The sequence below is a fragment of the Leucopleurus acutus genome, assembly GCF_964270905.1.
Source record: "Leucopleurus acutus genome assembly, chromosome: 16".
Lineage (NCBI taxonomy): Eukaryota > Metazoa > Chordata > Mammalia > Artiodactyla > Delphinidae > Leucopleurus > Leucopleurus acutus.
This window is the reverse complement of record NC_139158.1, coordinates 35719346-35737005: the sequence shown is the minus strand read 5'-3', so window position 1 is coordinate 35737005 and position 17660 is coordinate 35719346. Positions and strand designations below refer to the sequence as shown.

Genomic DNA, 17660 nt, shown 5'->3' with positions numbered 1-17660 from the left:
GTGGTTACCAGCCCACTTTCACATGCAACTGTCACTCAGATCGGAGCCAAATGAAACACGGGTCTTACTTTGTGGCCCCAAGGGAAGTTGGAAGAGCTGATTCTGAAATCAAGTTTGGTGGCTGCTGATCTGTTGTTATTCCTCCTGCTGGAATGTTCATTGGGTTATTTCCTTGAAAGAAAGAAAGAAAAGAAATCAACCAACTCCTGAACTATAATATACACTTTAAAGTCCTGATAACAGATAAAAAAAATCACATATAAATAAATGATTCTTATAAGTTATAATAATAAACGCTATGGCAGGAACTCTGGGAGTTATATTTTCAACAACGGTGATCAAGTTGTATAAATTCAGTTGCAGTCTCCTTCCCACTGCACTTTATAACTAAAGAAAGGCATTTCTATGGAGGCTGGCTGGCATCATGAGTGCTCTGTGGCTGCAGAAAAAACCCAGAAATGATCCATCTGCAGATTCAAATTTTGATTCTGGCTTCATTGATATCATGACCTAAACAAGTAAGCTAACCTGTCACATACAAATTTAAGTGCAGGTGAAGAAGATAAAAGGTCAACTTATCTACAGTATCCATTCTAAAGTAAGAAAAAGGTGAGATACAGAGAAGTTAATAGTCTTGTTCCAGATTATATCACCAATAGGAGTAGAGTTAGACTATAATGCAGGTTTCAGGGCTCCAACCCAGTCTCCTAGCCAGCAGGAGTTAGAGATGCATTAGGGTGATTATTTCCCAAAACGCAACAGATGAGATGTCTTTAACTGGACATTTTTAAGGTTAAAATATTTTATTAGGAAAAGAAAAAAACTAGCACAACAACCTTGATTTAACTTACTGACATAACTGTTTGGCTTAAGTCTGAGTTTAAAAGGACTATGCCAATTTGAAGAGAAACATTAAGGAGACACTATGCAGAGATGGCAAAAACTGTGGAGAGATGTGACTGAATGATGAAACACTGGCAATTAATGGGTTGAGATGACACTAGGAAACACTAATCCGTGGAGAAGTCTGAGACAGAAGAGATTTTCTGAGATTCCTGTTAACCTCCTCATGTCCAGGCTGGTCACCTCCAGCCATGAGGTAGCCCATAACCAAGACGTGCTAAGAGCTGTACCCACCTTCAGGTTCTTTGTCAAATAAATGGTCTACTCAGAGTCAGTGCAAGTGGTACAACCCTAATTCTAACTTGTGAGATTCTGTATTCTGAGCCATATGAAATGCCCTTATGAAAACTGTCCAGACAGAAGCAACAAAAATATTGGTTCATTTGCAAATGCTATTCATTTTACAAGCCTGTAACATCTTCTGTGCACCCTACACTTTAGCCTTTTCCTGGAAGTTTTTTATTTCAATCATTTAAAAGATACCATCACCATAATATATATACATACATTAACTTGAATTTAAAGTAAAAACAGTAACTGAAAACAGCCTTGGGTTCCAGGAAGACTTGTCATTCCCAATGCTGCACGTGGACAAAGAAATTCTTGAGAGTTCTTTCACCTACCCAGGGTGTTGAGAGTCCTCATCTGCTGGTGAGTTTGAGGCTGTGCTGGTTGCTGGCCAGGAACCTGAGGCTGCAGCTGCGTCTGGGGCTGGTTCAGGTACGGGAGTCCAAGAGCAGCATATGCTCGTTGCATGGAGCTGGGGTCTATGGGATTTGGGTTACTTAAAGAAGTGGCATTCTGTTGGCCTGTGCCAACAGAACCAATTGTGTTTTGAATTCCACTAGCTGGAGACCCCAGGATGGCTATAACAACAAACAGACAAACAAAAAAGATAAGTAAAAGGGAGAAGTCCACAAATGATTTAAAAACTACTGAAAAGCAAGTAAAATTTTATCAGAAGACCACCTATGTATGTCACGAAACACTGGAACAAGGCTACCAAGAAAGGAACTGTGCAGACAGAAGGATCCCATTCTATTCATCTATTCTGCACAGCAGTAGTTGAAGAGCAAAAAGCTGAAGAAAAATTCAAGCTTCTATGTTAGAAAACAACAGACCACAAAGTCAGTGATTACCTAATCAAAGTCCTCATGTATTAAATCTAGAGACTCATAAGAAGTCGGTTCTGGGGAAATAGAAAACGTGTAACAACAGAAAGTTTCGGATTCTTTGGGGGTCATCAGCCACCACTGAGATGACCTAAGGAGCCCCCCCCCCGCTGCCGCTCTCCCAAGTCCTTTACTCCTCACCTGCATAGGTACAGAAGGATTAACAGAAGGAGCAGAGGTGATACCTAGTTGGTCAGTTTTGTTACTTATTAATAACTTGAGATCTATGACATGACCTTCCAAAAAACAAAAGTGCACTTCCTTGAAACTGCAGTGTACAGTGACCAGGTAACACCACACCTTTCTCTCCTACGAGTTTCCTATGCAGGAGGACACCATGCTGAGCTCTCTGCTATGTGAAGCTGTTCGAGAAATGCTGTACTTGACAGAGTGACTATCTAGCTGAAATGAGTGATGGACCGAGGCTTGGTGTCCCCTCAGCACCGCTGATACTCAGAACTGAGTGTCAAGATGCTCAGCCTCGGCAGCCAACCTCGGCTCCCATGGCCTGGCCTGGCCTGCGGCTGGCTCGCAGGGCGTTCTCTCCAGCTACCCTTCTTCCTGCCTGATCCCCGGAGACTAAAGGAAAAATCTGTGGCAATATAAAGAGTCCCATTCCCAAGGGCTTCAAAGCTAACAGAGATGGCCCCAAACATCCATCTGTCCGTCTGTCCATCCATCCATCCATCCAAATGTCTTCCTTTGCTGAGCACTCAATATATGGCAGAAGTTTTATGTCATACCATTTATTCTTATTCTTAAGATCTCCTTTCTTTCCAACTTCCCAAAGCTTTATAGTCATGTCATAAACAGCAGCTTATAAAACTGATACTATAACACATGCTCTCTGATACATTAAAAAACACTATCACAAAGCCTTTCTTTAAAATTCAATTACCTTATGTGTAATAACAATATTCTCACATTACCATCAGTGCAACTATAACATAAACAACTCAAATACTTAACAGAGTAACTTAATTAAACCGAAATGTGTTTTAAAAAACCCCAAAACTTGATAATTACACATTCCATACTATTAATTTTTCTAATAAGGATATTCAGATCTCAAACTCATTAATGCTCATTAGACACAATTACACACACCAAGCACCTCGTTATTATAAATGAAAATCAGTTCCCAAGGTACACTTTATGACAAGCATGTAGCTGAAATAAGTCATGTATAATACCTTATAAAAGTGTTTTTTTCCTAATAGCTAATACTCCACAAAACTTTAAACACATGACACTGTACTCTTGAAACTGACATGCTAAATTTTCTAAAAGAACTATGATGTAAAAAGGAAAGTGATAATGGTAGGATGACTTATTTTTCTATCACCTTGTGGTATAAGAAAGAACAGACACAGACTACGTTGATACACATATTGATCAATTGTGGAGGGAGAGGAATTTAAAGAAACAAGGTGTACGTGGCCTTCCGTTTCTGGGTGAAGCTGCATTAGCGACCACTTCTTCCTGCTATTATCCATTCGCGTCCACACTTCCCCAAATGCCATCCTTTTAGCCAAAATTCCACATCCTAGGACAAATGCCATTCCCAAGCTCAAGGCCACTTATGGGGCAGCCAGCATGTCTCGTGGAAGCTGCTGACAAGGTCAATGCATTTTTTGTTTGTGTTACATTTATGTCCTAAATGTAAACATTACTATATTTTTTATTTTAAAAGAAAACACATCTATCCGAAGACAAGCAAGCATTTGGTAATTGACATTTCTAACAATTTAGAGACAAAGGAAAACAAAATACAAACAAAAAGCGTCTCTAACATACACGCATGGCCCAATTTGAGTCCAAATGCTGCTATGAGATAACACAAATTATCTCATAAGGGGAAGGGAACACAGGCATTTCCTATGGGGGTGACAGCTGATGGAAAGGGGTAAAAGCGCTAGATGCTCCAGCTCTCCGTGAACATCCTGCTGGTGTCTTGGGCAGCAGTTAAGTCTTCCCCGAATTCCCCCAGTGTCTCCTGGGCCTCTGCTTCTCTTTGGGCATCTGAGCTTCCTGCACTCTCTCGCTCACTCATTCACTCAACTTGCGGCACAGACTGCGTACAGACTGGATGTTGGGGACTCTGCGAGGCTCCGGGATATGCACTCACAGAGCAGAGGGTCTGATGGGAGAGCAACAAATTTATCTGATAATACTGACAAATGTAAGGCCGCAGCTCTGGACCCCATATCAGATTCAATGGTGCTCATCTCCTCTTCCCTGCACGTTCCCTAAAGGGTGGACCAGTGTGCGACGCATCTGGATTCCTCCCATGTTGTGGCGCCCAGCACAGGGCAACGAGGTGCAGGTGAGCTGCGGCAGTGTAACAGGTGCCCTCCCAGCACTGAGGGCTTTAGGGCCGAACAAAAATGAAAGGAGTGCTAAAACAGCAAGGCTTCATTTATCTGGTATCATTGAGAATACAGCCTGCTGTACTGATGTTTGCCCCCCCCTTTTTTTTTTGGGCCATGCTGCAAGGCTTGTGCAATATCAGTTCCCTGACCGGGGGTGATCGAACCTGGGCCCCCACAGTGAAAGTGCAGACTCCTAACCACTGGACCACCAGGGAATTCCCATTTACCTCTTTAAATGTCAAAACCTCTTGTTCTTTTTACGATTTTTACATCATTTTCTTTCTTAGAGCTCAATGCTATGTTTCATACACAATCAATCCTTAGAATATCACATCACACAATGTCTCAATACATCTCAATACAGTGTGGGTTCCTCTCCCTTGAGTATCAGTCGGCATTCCTGCTACATCAAAACACCCCCAACCCCTCCACTGACCCACCGTTCCCCTTCTGTTGCAGCTATACCAGGAGCCCACGACTTAGGAAATAAAAGTCCAAGTTTCATAGTTGGCTCTGCCCAGGACTCACCCACCACTTTTCAAGGCAGTCCTTCCCCAGTGAGCACAAAGCCTCACGGAGAGGGTCCATGTACGCTATACACTGCTGCTTTGCAACATTCAATTCACCAGAAGTTCCAGTCCCCCCAGTCATTCTCAATAAAACTGTGCTCAATTTGTAAATCCAATGAAAAGGGACACACTGAACTCCAAAGCTTTGTGAGGTTGGTGGGGGACATGCCACGGAGCAGGCAAAGCAACTACTACCTGGTCATCACTTAGATTTCCACTGAAAAAGCCAAGCTGAAATTTACTCAGACCTGCAGACGTCTCTGCAGAGCTGCTCCCACAGCACAGGGCTTCACATGCACTGTGCACCAGGACCCCCCTTCCTCTCCAGCATCTTCATGTGTACAGCACAGGGCACAATGACAAAGGGGAACACCTGAGCCCCAGGGCCAGGCCTCCCAACACAGCCACCAACAAGCAAGAATGCACGCCCTGCAGCAGGTTTTCCTCAGAAGCCAAAGACTCAGAAGTGGCAACCCTGTGTCTCCCAGAAGAGCAAGGACAAAGCTATTCTGATGAAGTCTATCACCAGCGAAGGTTTGGTACTTAAATCAGGGCAAACAAGGCCAATGCTCTGTCCCTACAGCCAGAGGCTACCGTGCCCGCTTCTGCTCCCCGCCCCTACCCGAGTGAGGGCTGTCAGAGGTGGCTGAGGGTCTCTGGGGAGCCCTCAGGTGGAACAGGCGGCCATCCCACAAGTGCTCGCTGACCACCAGGCAGGCGTCATGAGGGCACGTTTTAAGGAAGACTCAACACCCTGAAGGAATGCATTTCACACAGAGGGGTCTAAAGTTGGAACACACAGCAGGGCCAGATAGTGAGCATCAAGCCAGTAGAGGTATTCAAGTCACAGGTCTGGGGACTGCCGACTGAGACCCTGTGGAGGCTCACATCGAGGTGCAGCCCAGGGCCCAGGCAGCCCTGGGCAGTGAGTGGGCTGGTGTGGCTCTGGGGCTGACCCTGGGGCACCCATTCTGACAGTCCTTCTGGTCTGAGTTGGGAAACCCATGGTTTCCCCCAGAGAACAACTCACACCTTCTCAAAAGTTCCAGAACAGACACTCTGCCCTTCAACGCATTCAGAGCAGCATGTCCCGATCACCTGGGAATTTGTTAAAATGTAGTCTAGTAACACAGAAGGTCTGGGATGAGGTCCAGTTTTCTGCATTTCTAACACACAACCTGGGGGTGCCCGTGCAGTTGGTCTGAGGACCACATGCTGAGTACCAATAACCCCACTGATGAGGCAACATGAATTCAAATAGAGAATTCGGTCATGTGTTCCCACAGCCCCTGTCCCCGTTGCCACCCTGTACAGTACTGGAATTTACTGGGAGTCAGATGCCAGGACTGACATTAGGTATATACCTTGCAAAGTCCTAATTATTCAATAAAATCTGATTATCTCTATAAGGGATGGATAACTCAAGATCAGTGATTGCAGAATCTCTTGAAAACAACTCAAGGAAAAATTAAACAAAATCTCAACACAGGCCAAAGAGGTCTGAGTTTCCTTTCAATGACCACTGTGTAGGCTCCACAGGTGATTCTGGCAGGCTCTCTCAATAGAGACATCAGTGAGAGAAGTTAGATAAGTAGGATGTGTGCACCAGGTAGGGTGAGCATCTGTGGGAAAACCTGCCTGGAAAGCACAGCCTTGGTGGGCACAGGTGTGTCTCAGTCCCCAGGGGTCCTTACCACCCACTACAAACCTTACTATAGCATAGGAACCTCTGAATCCAGTCAGATCTGTGCCCTTGCAGGCATATCAGCTGTGCTATCTAGAATGCTCTTCCATTGTTATTTTATTGAAATTGGGCTTTGCCCAGCCCCACCCTCCAGCACACTCTGATCCTCCCTGCCAGGACTGCTTATAATACTGACTTGCCTCTACCTCACTCCTCTGACTGATGCCATCGTCACATCATTTTCAATGTACAGCTGACCCTTAAACAATATGGGTTCGAAGAGCATAGGTCCACGTACACACAGATGTTCTTCAACAGCAAATATGACACCCACACACTGTCATCTGCAGATGCAGAACCAAAGACACGGAGGAACCAAACTGCCAATGCAGTGGGAAGGCCGTGGTTTGACTGACTGATTTATGCTGCGCTGGGTATTACCTGTGACGCGTGGGATCTTTTAGTTGCGGCATGCGGACTTCTTAGTCTTGGCATGTGAACTCTTAGTCGCTGCATGCATGTGGGATCTACTTCCCTGACCAGGAATCGAACCCAGGCCCCCTTCACTGAGAGCGCAGAGTCTTACCCACTGGACCACCAGGGAAGTCCCGGGCGGTGGATATCTGACTGTGCAGAGGTTTGGTGCCCCTAACCCCTGAGCTGTTCAAGGGTCAACTGGATATATTCTAACAGTGGAGCTGACTCTCAGCTGCTAGAGGGTCAGATCCACAGTTCCTCTCTATTGCCTAAACCCCATTTCACACATGATAAGCACAACTTGCTTCAGGAGAGGAGGAACAGCAACAAACATTTACAGAAAAGATATTGCTGCAACTTTCTCACTCAGCCTATCAAAGTCCTTTGTACTCACAAAACTATAGTGCTAGAGCCAAAGGAATAGACTCAGAGCAGAAACGTAATTTGAGAAGCATGTAAAAAACCAAAAACAAACAAAAAAAAGAAAGCACTTTCATTTCTTTCATGAAAATTTGCCAAAACCTTGCACAAAGTTAGTCTACACCTTCTCCGTGACTTTATATTATAAAATCACTCTGGTAACACCTTACATTATGACTAGGAGAAACACTGTGGTTTACCACTTCTGAGAGCACGCACTGGATCAATTGTCACAACAGTCAGGCAGTTATAAGGAGTCTAAAAAAAAAAAACCCACATTCATTTTTCTTTTTTTTTTAAAACAAAAACCACACAAAGTGTTTCTTAAAAAGAGAAATCTTTACAATTGTCATGGCAATACATATTAAAAACCAGAAGAGCTCAGAAAATCCACAGCCCCAAATTAAAAGTTAAGAACAATGTCTTAATTCATTACTCATGGAATTAATACTGTACAACCACAAACTCGACAAATGAATATTCTGGCACTTAAAACGCCTACTGGGCTTCCCTGGTGGCGCAGTGGTTGAGAGTCTGCCTGCCAATGCAGGGGACACGGTTTTGAGCCCTGGTCTGGGAGGATCCCACATGCTGTGGAGCAACTGGGCCCGTGAGCCACAACTACTGAGCCTGCGCTCCGCAACGAGAGGCCGCAACAGTGAGAGGCCCACGCACCGCGATGAAGAGTGGCCCCCGCTCGTCGCAACTGGAGAAAGCTCTCGCACAGAAACGAAGACCCAACACAGCCAAAAATAATAAATAAATTAATTAAAAAAAACAAAACAAAACACGCCTATTACTGAAATACATCATAAAACACAAGAAACTAACCATCACAACATACTAGTTAAAAAAAATGTTTTACACTAACTTGAAGGAAAACCAGACTGCATTCCACTAGAACTACTGTCCCAAATATCTGGTTCTAGAAGACCCAGACTCCTAGATCTTCACTTTATATAAGAGATGTCCTGGAAAATTGTGTATTAATTCAATTTTTGGTTAATCAAAGTATAATTTAACTGATTTAGGAAAGTGACTTTTAAAGGAAGCTTAGTATGACCCCTTCTGCAGGGAGGGAGGGAGGATGACAGGCCTGTGGCCCTGGACCATCTCTCCTGTGCCGTGGACACCCAGCCACGTGGGGCAGGCTCATGAGGGACCCTTTTGGAAGGAAGGAGCTGGGCTTGTTGAGAGGAAAGCATGTGGCCTGCACAGTGCTCTGAGGAACAGTGTGCTTGTCCATCTTTCCTTGTGCCACATGGAAACAACCAGAAAGAAAAGCAGCACATGTTCTGCAGGCAGCAGTGGGGTCTGAGGCAGGTGATCAAGAAGAATGAGAGTAATGAACACATAACGACAAACAGGGGAGGCTGGCAAGACAGCACAGATGAGGTGGAGGAAGATGAAGACGACGGTGCTGGAGTCACGGGGAGCAGCTCCAGCCCAAGGGGTGACACAAGATTCAAGGGCACGGCCTATCTGCCCAAACTGAGGGACACACCCAAAGACCACAGTTTCACCTTGGAAATGACAGGAAGGGACTTAAAATTCAGGAGAGATGCTCATCCTTTCCCTGCTCTGATGCCTACAGGGAGCCCCTGGGAGCCACACACAGGCCTCCTAAGCAGGGCGCTGCTTAGCCGATCAGCTAAAGGCTACAAAGATCGACTGGAAAGATGACAAAATGATGGGAATGATCAGGATGCAGCCAGTCCTGGTGCAGAGACTCTCGATTTGTGCTGAATAAACTGTTAGTTATGCAACTAGATCTGGGAACTGCATCTCCAAGGAGGAAAACCTCCTAAACATCTACACGTGGGATTTTACCCTGACCCCCTGACTCTTCTAGAAAACGGAGTCCTCAAAACTTACTTTAGAGTAATTCCAAAAGAAGTGTCCAGTCTACTCCACCCCTCACCCCGAAGTCGCCGCCATTATAGTGACATGACACTCAAATCTTCAGATACTGAGTATCTGTCAAGAAACATGAAGAGTCATCATGTTGGCTCTTGGCTCTCTAAACAAAGTGACGCCCCTCTTTTGCACTAACTGCTCTGCTGTGACCAATTCTAGTGCTGGAGGTGGAGGGTGGGGGGGATTCCAAAGCGAACATGTCACTGAGCACATGGAGGACCTGCCTACTCGCTAAGCTGAGCTTCACCCTCAGGTCTCCACCTTGGTACCTCTGCTCCCACTATACTTTGCGGTTAGTAGTTTCTGCCCTGCTTCCTACCTACTCCTCTGTATTCTCTTTAGAAATAGCTTATCATCTCATCGCCAAGCTTCTCTATCCCCAATGCTCACTTACTTTGTTGGTTTCGCTTGTCACTGGCATTTTTCAAAGGGAGGCAAACAGGACAGTCATGTCGTGTGCAGTTCTTCCAATGAGAGATGATTTGTCGTGAAGATGCACAATGGGCAACTATGACCAGAAAAACAACGAGATGTTATTTTTCTATCCAAATTGTCACGCTTTCAATTACACCTAAATTATAATGCCAGCTTCCATAAAAAAATGCTAACAAGTGTAACCACAGCACAGTGCAGGCAGTCCTCAACTTACAAACAGGCTATTTTCCAAAAAGTTTGTAAGTCAACTACTGAGAGTTCCAAACAAAAACTTCCCATAGAAGCAATGTTATGAATGATGGTGAATAAGGTTCAGCCCACAAATCAAAAACAAAACAAAAACTACTCGCCCTGAAATACTGCACAACTGGAATGAAAGGCAGAACAAATAATAATTCTGCGATGTCACTATTTACAATAAAAATTTTACATTATGTTTAAGGATGAAACCATCTAAATACTATAGCTGAAGAAATATAGACAGAAGCAAATGAGAGGTCTGTGGAGACTCTGAAGGGGACGCTGGGCAGTTCTCAAAGTACTTGAGAGGGCAGCTGTGCCTGGTCCCTCTTTCTTTATTTTTGCTTCCATGTGAAGGTGCTGTCACTTCTTTCTAAAGGTCTAGCATGACCCTCCTCTGCTTTTCCATCAGGATCAGGGTTACACCTGGGACTCACAAATGTCACAAGGGAAAGAGGGAGATCAGGGACAGACTCTCCCCAAGGTTTAGGAGCACAAGTTTGAAGAGAAGGAAAGAGAATAAAGAGTAAAGGGAAGTAGAGTTGTTAGTAAGAAGCAGTCTCTTCGGGAGAACTGGGGTGTCTGCTATAGAAGAGCAGGCGGCGGGGGAGGGGCACGTGACTTGCCTGAGTCCTCCTCCTGGAGGGGAAGGAAGGAGAGGCAGGGATGATACGGTGCATAGTTCCCCACGTCACAGACAGTCACCCAGGACAACTTCCCCAGTATCCCAATGAGCCTCAAGACGAAAAGGTGGAGGAGCAAGGCAGTGGGCCCCTGGCAGTGTGGGCACACAAAACGACTGCAAGACAGATGCTCTAGGTTCTAGGAAGGGCGTGTGCATGCGTGTATGTGTGTGAGCTACACTGTCCAAAAGAAAACCGTGATCTAAACAGTTATGACAAAGACAGTGTCAAGAAGGGACAAAGGTCTTCCGTGACACAGGAAGGCAGAAAAGAACAAATGCAGGGCACAGCCCCAGCCAGCAGAAGTTCACAGAATATCATAAAACCAAATCGCCTTTCTCCTCAGCAGGTAAGTGTCCAGAGGCATCTGACTGGTCGGCGTGTGGGGACGTTGGTGGTGGGAACCTTATTAACGAGAGGTGCCTGAGAATAATAGGCAAATTTAATCCTAAACTCTGCCCCCAGGACTTCAGAAAATGGCACTTACCTTGACAGGCTTTCCCAGCCTGACAATGTGTCATGTGATTCAAAACATTTTTCATGGTTCGACAATGTGGGAGAGAGCAGGCCCGAACCTCTCCATTTGCTTGTTCTCGCCTCTGACATTTATGAGCGTGAAGCAGTAGAACCAGCTGCTGCTGTATCAGTTTGCGTTTTTCAGGATCTGCAGTAGGGCCCGTTGCAATTGCCTGTGTGGGTCCAATTCCCACTGATGTTTGCATCTGAGACTAAAATAAAACAAATAAAAATATTTTAATAAGCTTTCAGAGTTCCAATTCACGTTCATTAATTATTTTTCAAACTAATGTTAAAGCTGATGGATAGTATTAGCCACAGAGAGAAGGCAGCTGGTGAGGTTCTCTTTAGCTCATTGGCAACTTTAAGGAAGATCCAGAGGCACAGAAATAAACCAACTCAGAAGCAAGGCTGGTTAAAGTTCACTTTTGTATGATCATCCGAGAGCAAGAAAGCGATGCTTATTCTAAACTGTAGTAACAAAAACCCAATTCACTCTACAATACACACAAGTGCACGAAAAGCTGTTACTATATTAGGTTCAACCATATGAAACTGTTGTTTCTCTAGGCCCAAATGACCAAACATTGGCAATTTCATATGATTCAACCTAATTAAAAAGATTGTCAAGGCCTGACCAATTACAACCCACTGCGAATATCTGATGGAGCCTAAGAATCAGAGCCACCCTTTGGATTTCATAATCTTGTGACCAGAGGGACAATACTTGCAGCATTCCTAAAAGAATAAGACAGGACTTCCCGGGTGGCACAGTGGTTGAGAATCTGCCTGCTAATGCAGGGGACACAGGTTCGATCCCTGGTCCGGGAAGATTCCATGTGCCATGGAGCAACTAAGCCTGTACGCCACAACTACTGAGCCTGCACTCTACAGCCTGCAAGCCACAACTACTGAGCCTGTATGCCACAACTACTGAAGCCCCTGCGCCCTAGAGCCTGTGCGCTGCAACTACTGAGCCCATGTGCCGCAACTACTGAAGCCCGAGCACCTAGAGCCCGTGCTCCACAACAAAAGAAGCCACCACAATGAGAAGCCTGCACACCGCAATGAAGAGTAGCCCCCACTCGCCACAACTAGAGAAAGCCCATGCGCAGCAATGAAGACCCAACGCAGCCAAAAAATAAATAAATAAAATAAAAAGTTTTTTTTAAAAAAGAGAATAAGACAGCACTTATCTTGAATACAACCACCCAGTACAATTGTTAATGCTTATCAAATGCTTTGCCTTCCATTAAAATTTCTATGCAGACATCTGACAATATTTTTTCTAAAAGTATTAGATGATCTGCTAAAGTTTCAAAAATAGAGTTTAGCTGCTCTCAGCCTTTCAAAGTAATAGGCCAGACCAACCATATCTCTTAACTGCAAAGAAAATGGAAAAGGTGACCTGTGGAGACCACCTTCTTACTCTTTACTAACTACCAACATTCTTCACACAAATTTACTAAAGAAACTTGTGAAATCAGAGAAATGTAATGTTCCTAATATGCAACAATATAATCCATAGTTCAGGGATTTCTATCTTCTGCTCTGACATTCACACTCCTCGCCTGATTTCACAACACTCAGTGCCTCCCATGAAGTACACCACCACTCTGATTTTCCAAATTAAGAATCAAAACTATACACCTGCCATTAGGGGAAAACCAAGTATAAAATTATTTCTTAATGAACCAAAGCTCATTTTTAAAAAGTTACAGGGTTTTGTGCTTTGGTTTTATCGTGATGAGAACTCAGAAAATAAGTGTGTAGAAAAACCGCCTGGCTTTGCTCAGGAGCACAACCCCTGGAAACCTAACCAGGATCCAAAGCAAAAACAAAGTTCAAGCTGAGAGGTCGAGCTTCCTGACTGGTAGAGAAAACAGCCTCTTTTCCTTATGTCTGTTTTTTCCCTGATTATATAAACAATATATGCACCTGGTAGAAAATGTGGAAAGCAAAAGAACTAAGGAAATAATTAACATGTGAAATCCTGACAGCCAGGAGTCCACTACTGAAGCACAGACAGGTTTTTCTTCTTCCAGTCTTTTTTCCTATGCACATGTGTATGCATGAACCATCTGGCTTCGTATTTACTCCAGGTTCTATCCCATACCATTAAGTTGTAGTATGATGTGTAGTGAACATGTGACTATACACTTGTTTATCCAATCTCCCATGATTGGGCATAAACTGTACCCTCTCCTTTTTTTCTGGTACTTTAAAATAAAGCTCCAATAGCCTGTGACTATGCCCCCAGCAGCATTCAGTATCAATGTTAAATGTTTCAGAACTGATCAACTTATTCCCATGGACTAGAAAGTCCAAGCGGAAATCAATAGGAATAGAAGAATATGAGAAATATAAGATGATCCTTGTTTAGGTCTCTTCTGCATTTACAAAAATTTCAAACGTATGGAAAAACAGAGAGGAAAGGATACCATTATCACATCTAACAAAAGAAGGATTTTTTTAAAAAATAAATTTATATATTTATTTGTTTTTATTTTTGGCTGTGTTGGGTCTTCATTGCTGCGCCTGGGCTTTCTCTAGTTGCAGCGAGCGGGGTCTACTCTTCATTGTGGTGCGCGGGCTCCTCATTGCTGTGGCTTCTCTAGTTGCGGAGCATGGGCTCTAGGCGCGTGGGCTTCAGTAGTTGTGGCACTCAGGCTCAGCAGTTGTGGTTTGCGGGCTCTAGAGCACAGGCTCAGTAGTTGTGGCACATGGGCTTAGTTGCTCTGTGTCACGTAGCATCTTCCCGGACCAGGGCTCGAACCCATGTCCCCTGCATTGGCAGGCGGATTCTTAACCACTGTGCCAGCAGGGAAGCCCAAAATGAAGGATTCTTTAATATCTGCTAATATCTAGTCCCTATATAAATTTCTCTACTTGCCCCCAAAATGTCTTTTAGAGCTGGTCTGCACAAATCAAGACCCAATTCAGACCCAAACCCTGCATCTGGTTATTGTCTTTAAAGTTCTTCATCTCCTGCCCCCTCCCCCATTTTCTCATGGCACTGACTTGAAGAATCCAGCCAGTTGTCCTCCTCCCATTTCTTAAAATACAGAAATGCTACATACAAAAAAATATGTATCATACAAAAATCTGGTAAAAATCTCAACCTTATGATTAAATTATGAAAGACTTTTTAGGGGCTTCCCTGGTGGTGCAGTGGTTGAGAGTCCGCCTGCCGATGCAGGGGACACGGGTTCGTGCCCCGGTCTGGGAAGATCCCACATGCTGCGGAGCAGCTAGGCCCGTGAGCCATGGGCGCTGAGCCTGTGCGTCCAGAGCCTGTACTCCGCAACAGGAGAGGCCACAACAGTGAGAATCTCGCGTACCACCAAAAAAAAAAAAAAAGACTTTTTAAAGTTATTAAAGATTAACACATTGCTTCTCATCTGGGATGTTCTTAATATAGCATATTTTGAGCTATACGTGACAGTATATTGAAACCTCAACATGTAGAAATAGCATGGCTGGAAACTATACAGCACATTCAAACCTTGGTCTTTACTTTGTCTATCTGTAGATGCTTAATAAGCTCTACACACTGCTTACATGTGTCTCAAAAAACATAATGGATGGTGAAGATGAGTCTGCAGCAAAATGGAAGAGAAGACATGTCTCGTGTCCCTGTGTTTGGCCTTCCCCATATAACTCCACGTACTTGCTCAAGGCTATTCCAGTTTGCAAAGTGCTTACAAACTTCGGGTGCATTTAAGCTCCTCCTCTCTCAGACTGGTGTTCAACAAGACAGAAGAGGTGTATGAACTCCTGCAGAACTCTGTCAGAAGCAGCCTTCAGACTCTACCAACTTCCCTGCTCAGTCCCCACTGTCCAGGCGGGCATGGAGAATGGAAAAAAAGCGCTTAGACAAGAACCTCCCTTTAAACATATAGAACAAAACCTGCATATTCCCCCCAAAGTAATTTATAATTTTATGCAAATTTATTTTTGCAATAGCCAAGAAAATTTTGAAAAACAGTAAGAATGAAGGAGAAATCTATCCTGCCAGATACCAAAACTATAAAGCTATAGATTTCTTTACATAAGTCTAGAAAAAGATACATGTACATATAAAATTAGTGTATTATACAGGTGGTATTTTAAACTGGACGGCTGTGGCGGCAATCTTTGATCCTTGTATCATCTTAAAATATAAAATAAATTCCAGGTGAATTAAAGTGAATAAAGTAGATTAAAATGGATAAAAATACTAGGAAAAAATACTTGTAGCAGGACAATAAGAAAAACTTAACATAAAGAAAAACAGCAAAATTTAAAAAGTGAAAAACAGGGAAAATGGTTGTTTTTGGGAAGTGGAAACAGTGAGTCAAAAGATAGGGCCATTATTAAAGCTCCTTATATATGTTGCTAAATTGTTTTCCAGAAAGGATGTGGCACTTTTTATTATATAAAGAACTCGGGGGGGGGGGGGGAAGATACTACTCCATTAAAAAGTTGGGCAAAAAAAAAATGTACAGATACCTCACAAAACAAATAAACAACAAACATAAAAAACGTTCTACACCTCGGAGCCAAGACAACTAAATGGAGAGAAGAATAGTCTTTCCAACCAACAGGGATAAAAAGGATAGGACAACTGGATATCCACATGCTAAAGAATGAAGGTGGACCCCTTCTTCACATCATACTCAAAAATTAACTCAAAATGGGGCTTCCCTGGTGGCGCAGTGGTTGACAGTCCGCCTGCCAATGCAGGGGACACAGGTTTGTGCCCCGGTCCGGGAAGATCCCACATGCCGCGGAGCGGCTAGGCCCGTGAGCCATGGCCGCTGGGCCTGTGCCTCCGGAGCCTGTGCTCCGCAACGGGAGAGGCCACAACAGTAAGAGGCCTGCGCACCACCAAAAAAAAAAAAAAAAAACTCAAAATGAATCAAAGGCCTAAATATGAGAGCTAAAACCATAAAACTTTTAGAAAAAAAATCATAGGAGTAAACCTTCATGACCTTGGATTAGGTAATGGATTCTTAGATATGTCACCAAAAGCACAAACCACATCAACGAGAAAAATAAACTGGACCTCATTAAAATAAAAAGCTGTTATGCTTTGAAAGATACCATCAAGAAAGTGAAAGACAACCCAGAGAATGGGAGAAAACATCTGCAAATCACAGATGTGATAAGGCACTTGTATTAAAAAAACACTTACAACTAATGATTAAAAAATAAAAAGAACCTAATTTTTTTAAATGGACAAAGGATATGAACAGACATTTTCCCAAAGAAGATATACAAATGGTCAATAAGCACATGAAAAGACGCTCAGCACTATTAGCCATCATCAGAACCACACTGAGGTACCATTTTACACCCACTAGGTAGCTACAATTAAAAAAACGAGACAGTAACAAGTGTTGGTGAGCATGTGGAAAAACTGGACTCTCACACACTCTACTGGTGAGAACGTCAAATGGAACAGCAACTTTGGAAAACACTCTGGCAGTTCCTCAAAAGGTTAAACCTGGAGTTACCATATGGCCCAGCAATTCCCCTCCTAAGCATATACACCCAAGAGAACTGAAAACATATGTTCACATAAAAACATGTACACAAATGTTTGTAGCAGCACTATTCCTAACAGCCAAAAAAGTGGAACGAACTTAAACGCCCATCAACTGATGAATGGAAAAAAGTGATATATCCAAAATGCAATATAATCCAACCACAAAAAAGGAAGTACCAGTACATGCTACACCATGAATGAACTTCGAAAACATCGTGCTAAGTGAAAACAGCCAGTCACAAATGACCACATATTGTATAATTCCATTTCTATGAAATGTCCAGAATAGGTAAATCCATAGGGGCAGAAAATAGATTAGTGGTTGCATCTGGCTGAAGGTCTGGGGGAAATGGAAGGAACTTGCTAAAAGTACAGAGTTTCTTTCTGGGATATGAAAATGCTCTAAAATTGTGGTTGGCGGACTTCCCCGGTAGCACAGTGGTTAACAATCTGCCTGCCAACGCAGGGGACACGGGTTCGAGCCCTGGTCCGGGAGATCCCACATGCCGTGGAGCAACTAAGCCCGTGTGCCACGACTACTGAGCCTGCAGCGGCTCCAGAGACTGAGAGCCACAACTACTGAGCCCATGTGCCTCGACTACTGAAGCCCGTGCGTCTAGAGCCCGTGCTCCGCAACAAGAGAAACCACTGCAATGAGAAGCCCACTCACTGCAACGAAGAGTAGCGTCCACTCATTGCAACTAGAGAAAGCCCGTGTGCAGCAATGAAGACCCAACTCAGC

The 17660-nt window shown here is 43.9% G+C and overlaps 1 protein-coding gene across 2 annotated transcripts in view; it reads right to left on the bottom strand.

Moving 5' to 3' along the window:
* CREBBP (CREB binding lysine acetyltransferase) overlaps nucleotides 1–17660 on the bottom strand; it is a 131207-nt gene that overhangs the window by 42915 nt on the left and 70632 nt on the right. For both annotated transcript variants that reach the window (XM_082857255.1, XM_082857256.1), the window contains exons 4-7: nucleotides 11360–11600; nucleotides 9909–10022; nucleotides 1527–1769; nucleotides 69–171 (exon numbers count right to left, since the gene is read on the bottom strand). In XM_082857255.1, the coding sequence (XP_082713381.1) occupies nucleotides 69–171; nucleotides 1527–1769; nucleotides 9909–10022; nucleotides 11360–11600 (701 nt within the window). The remainder of the gene's footprint in view (nucleotides 1–68; nucleotides 172–1526; nucleotides 1770–9908; nucleotides 10023–11359; nucleotides 11601–17660) is intronic.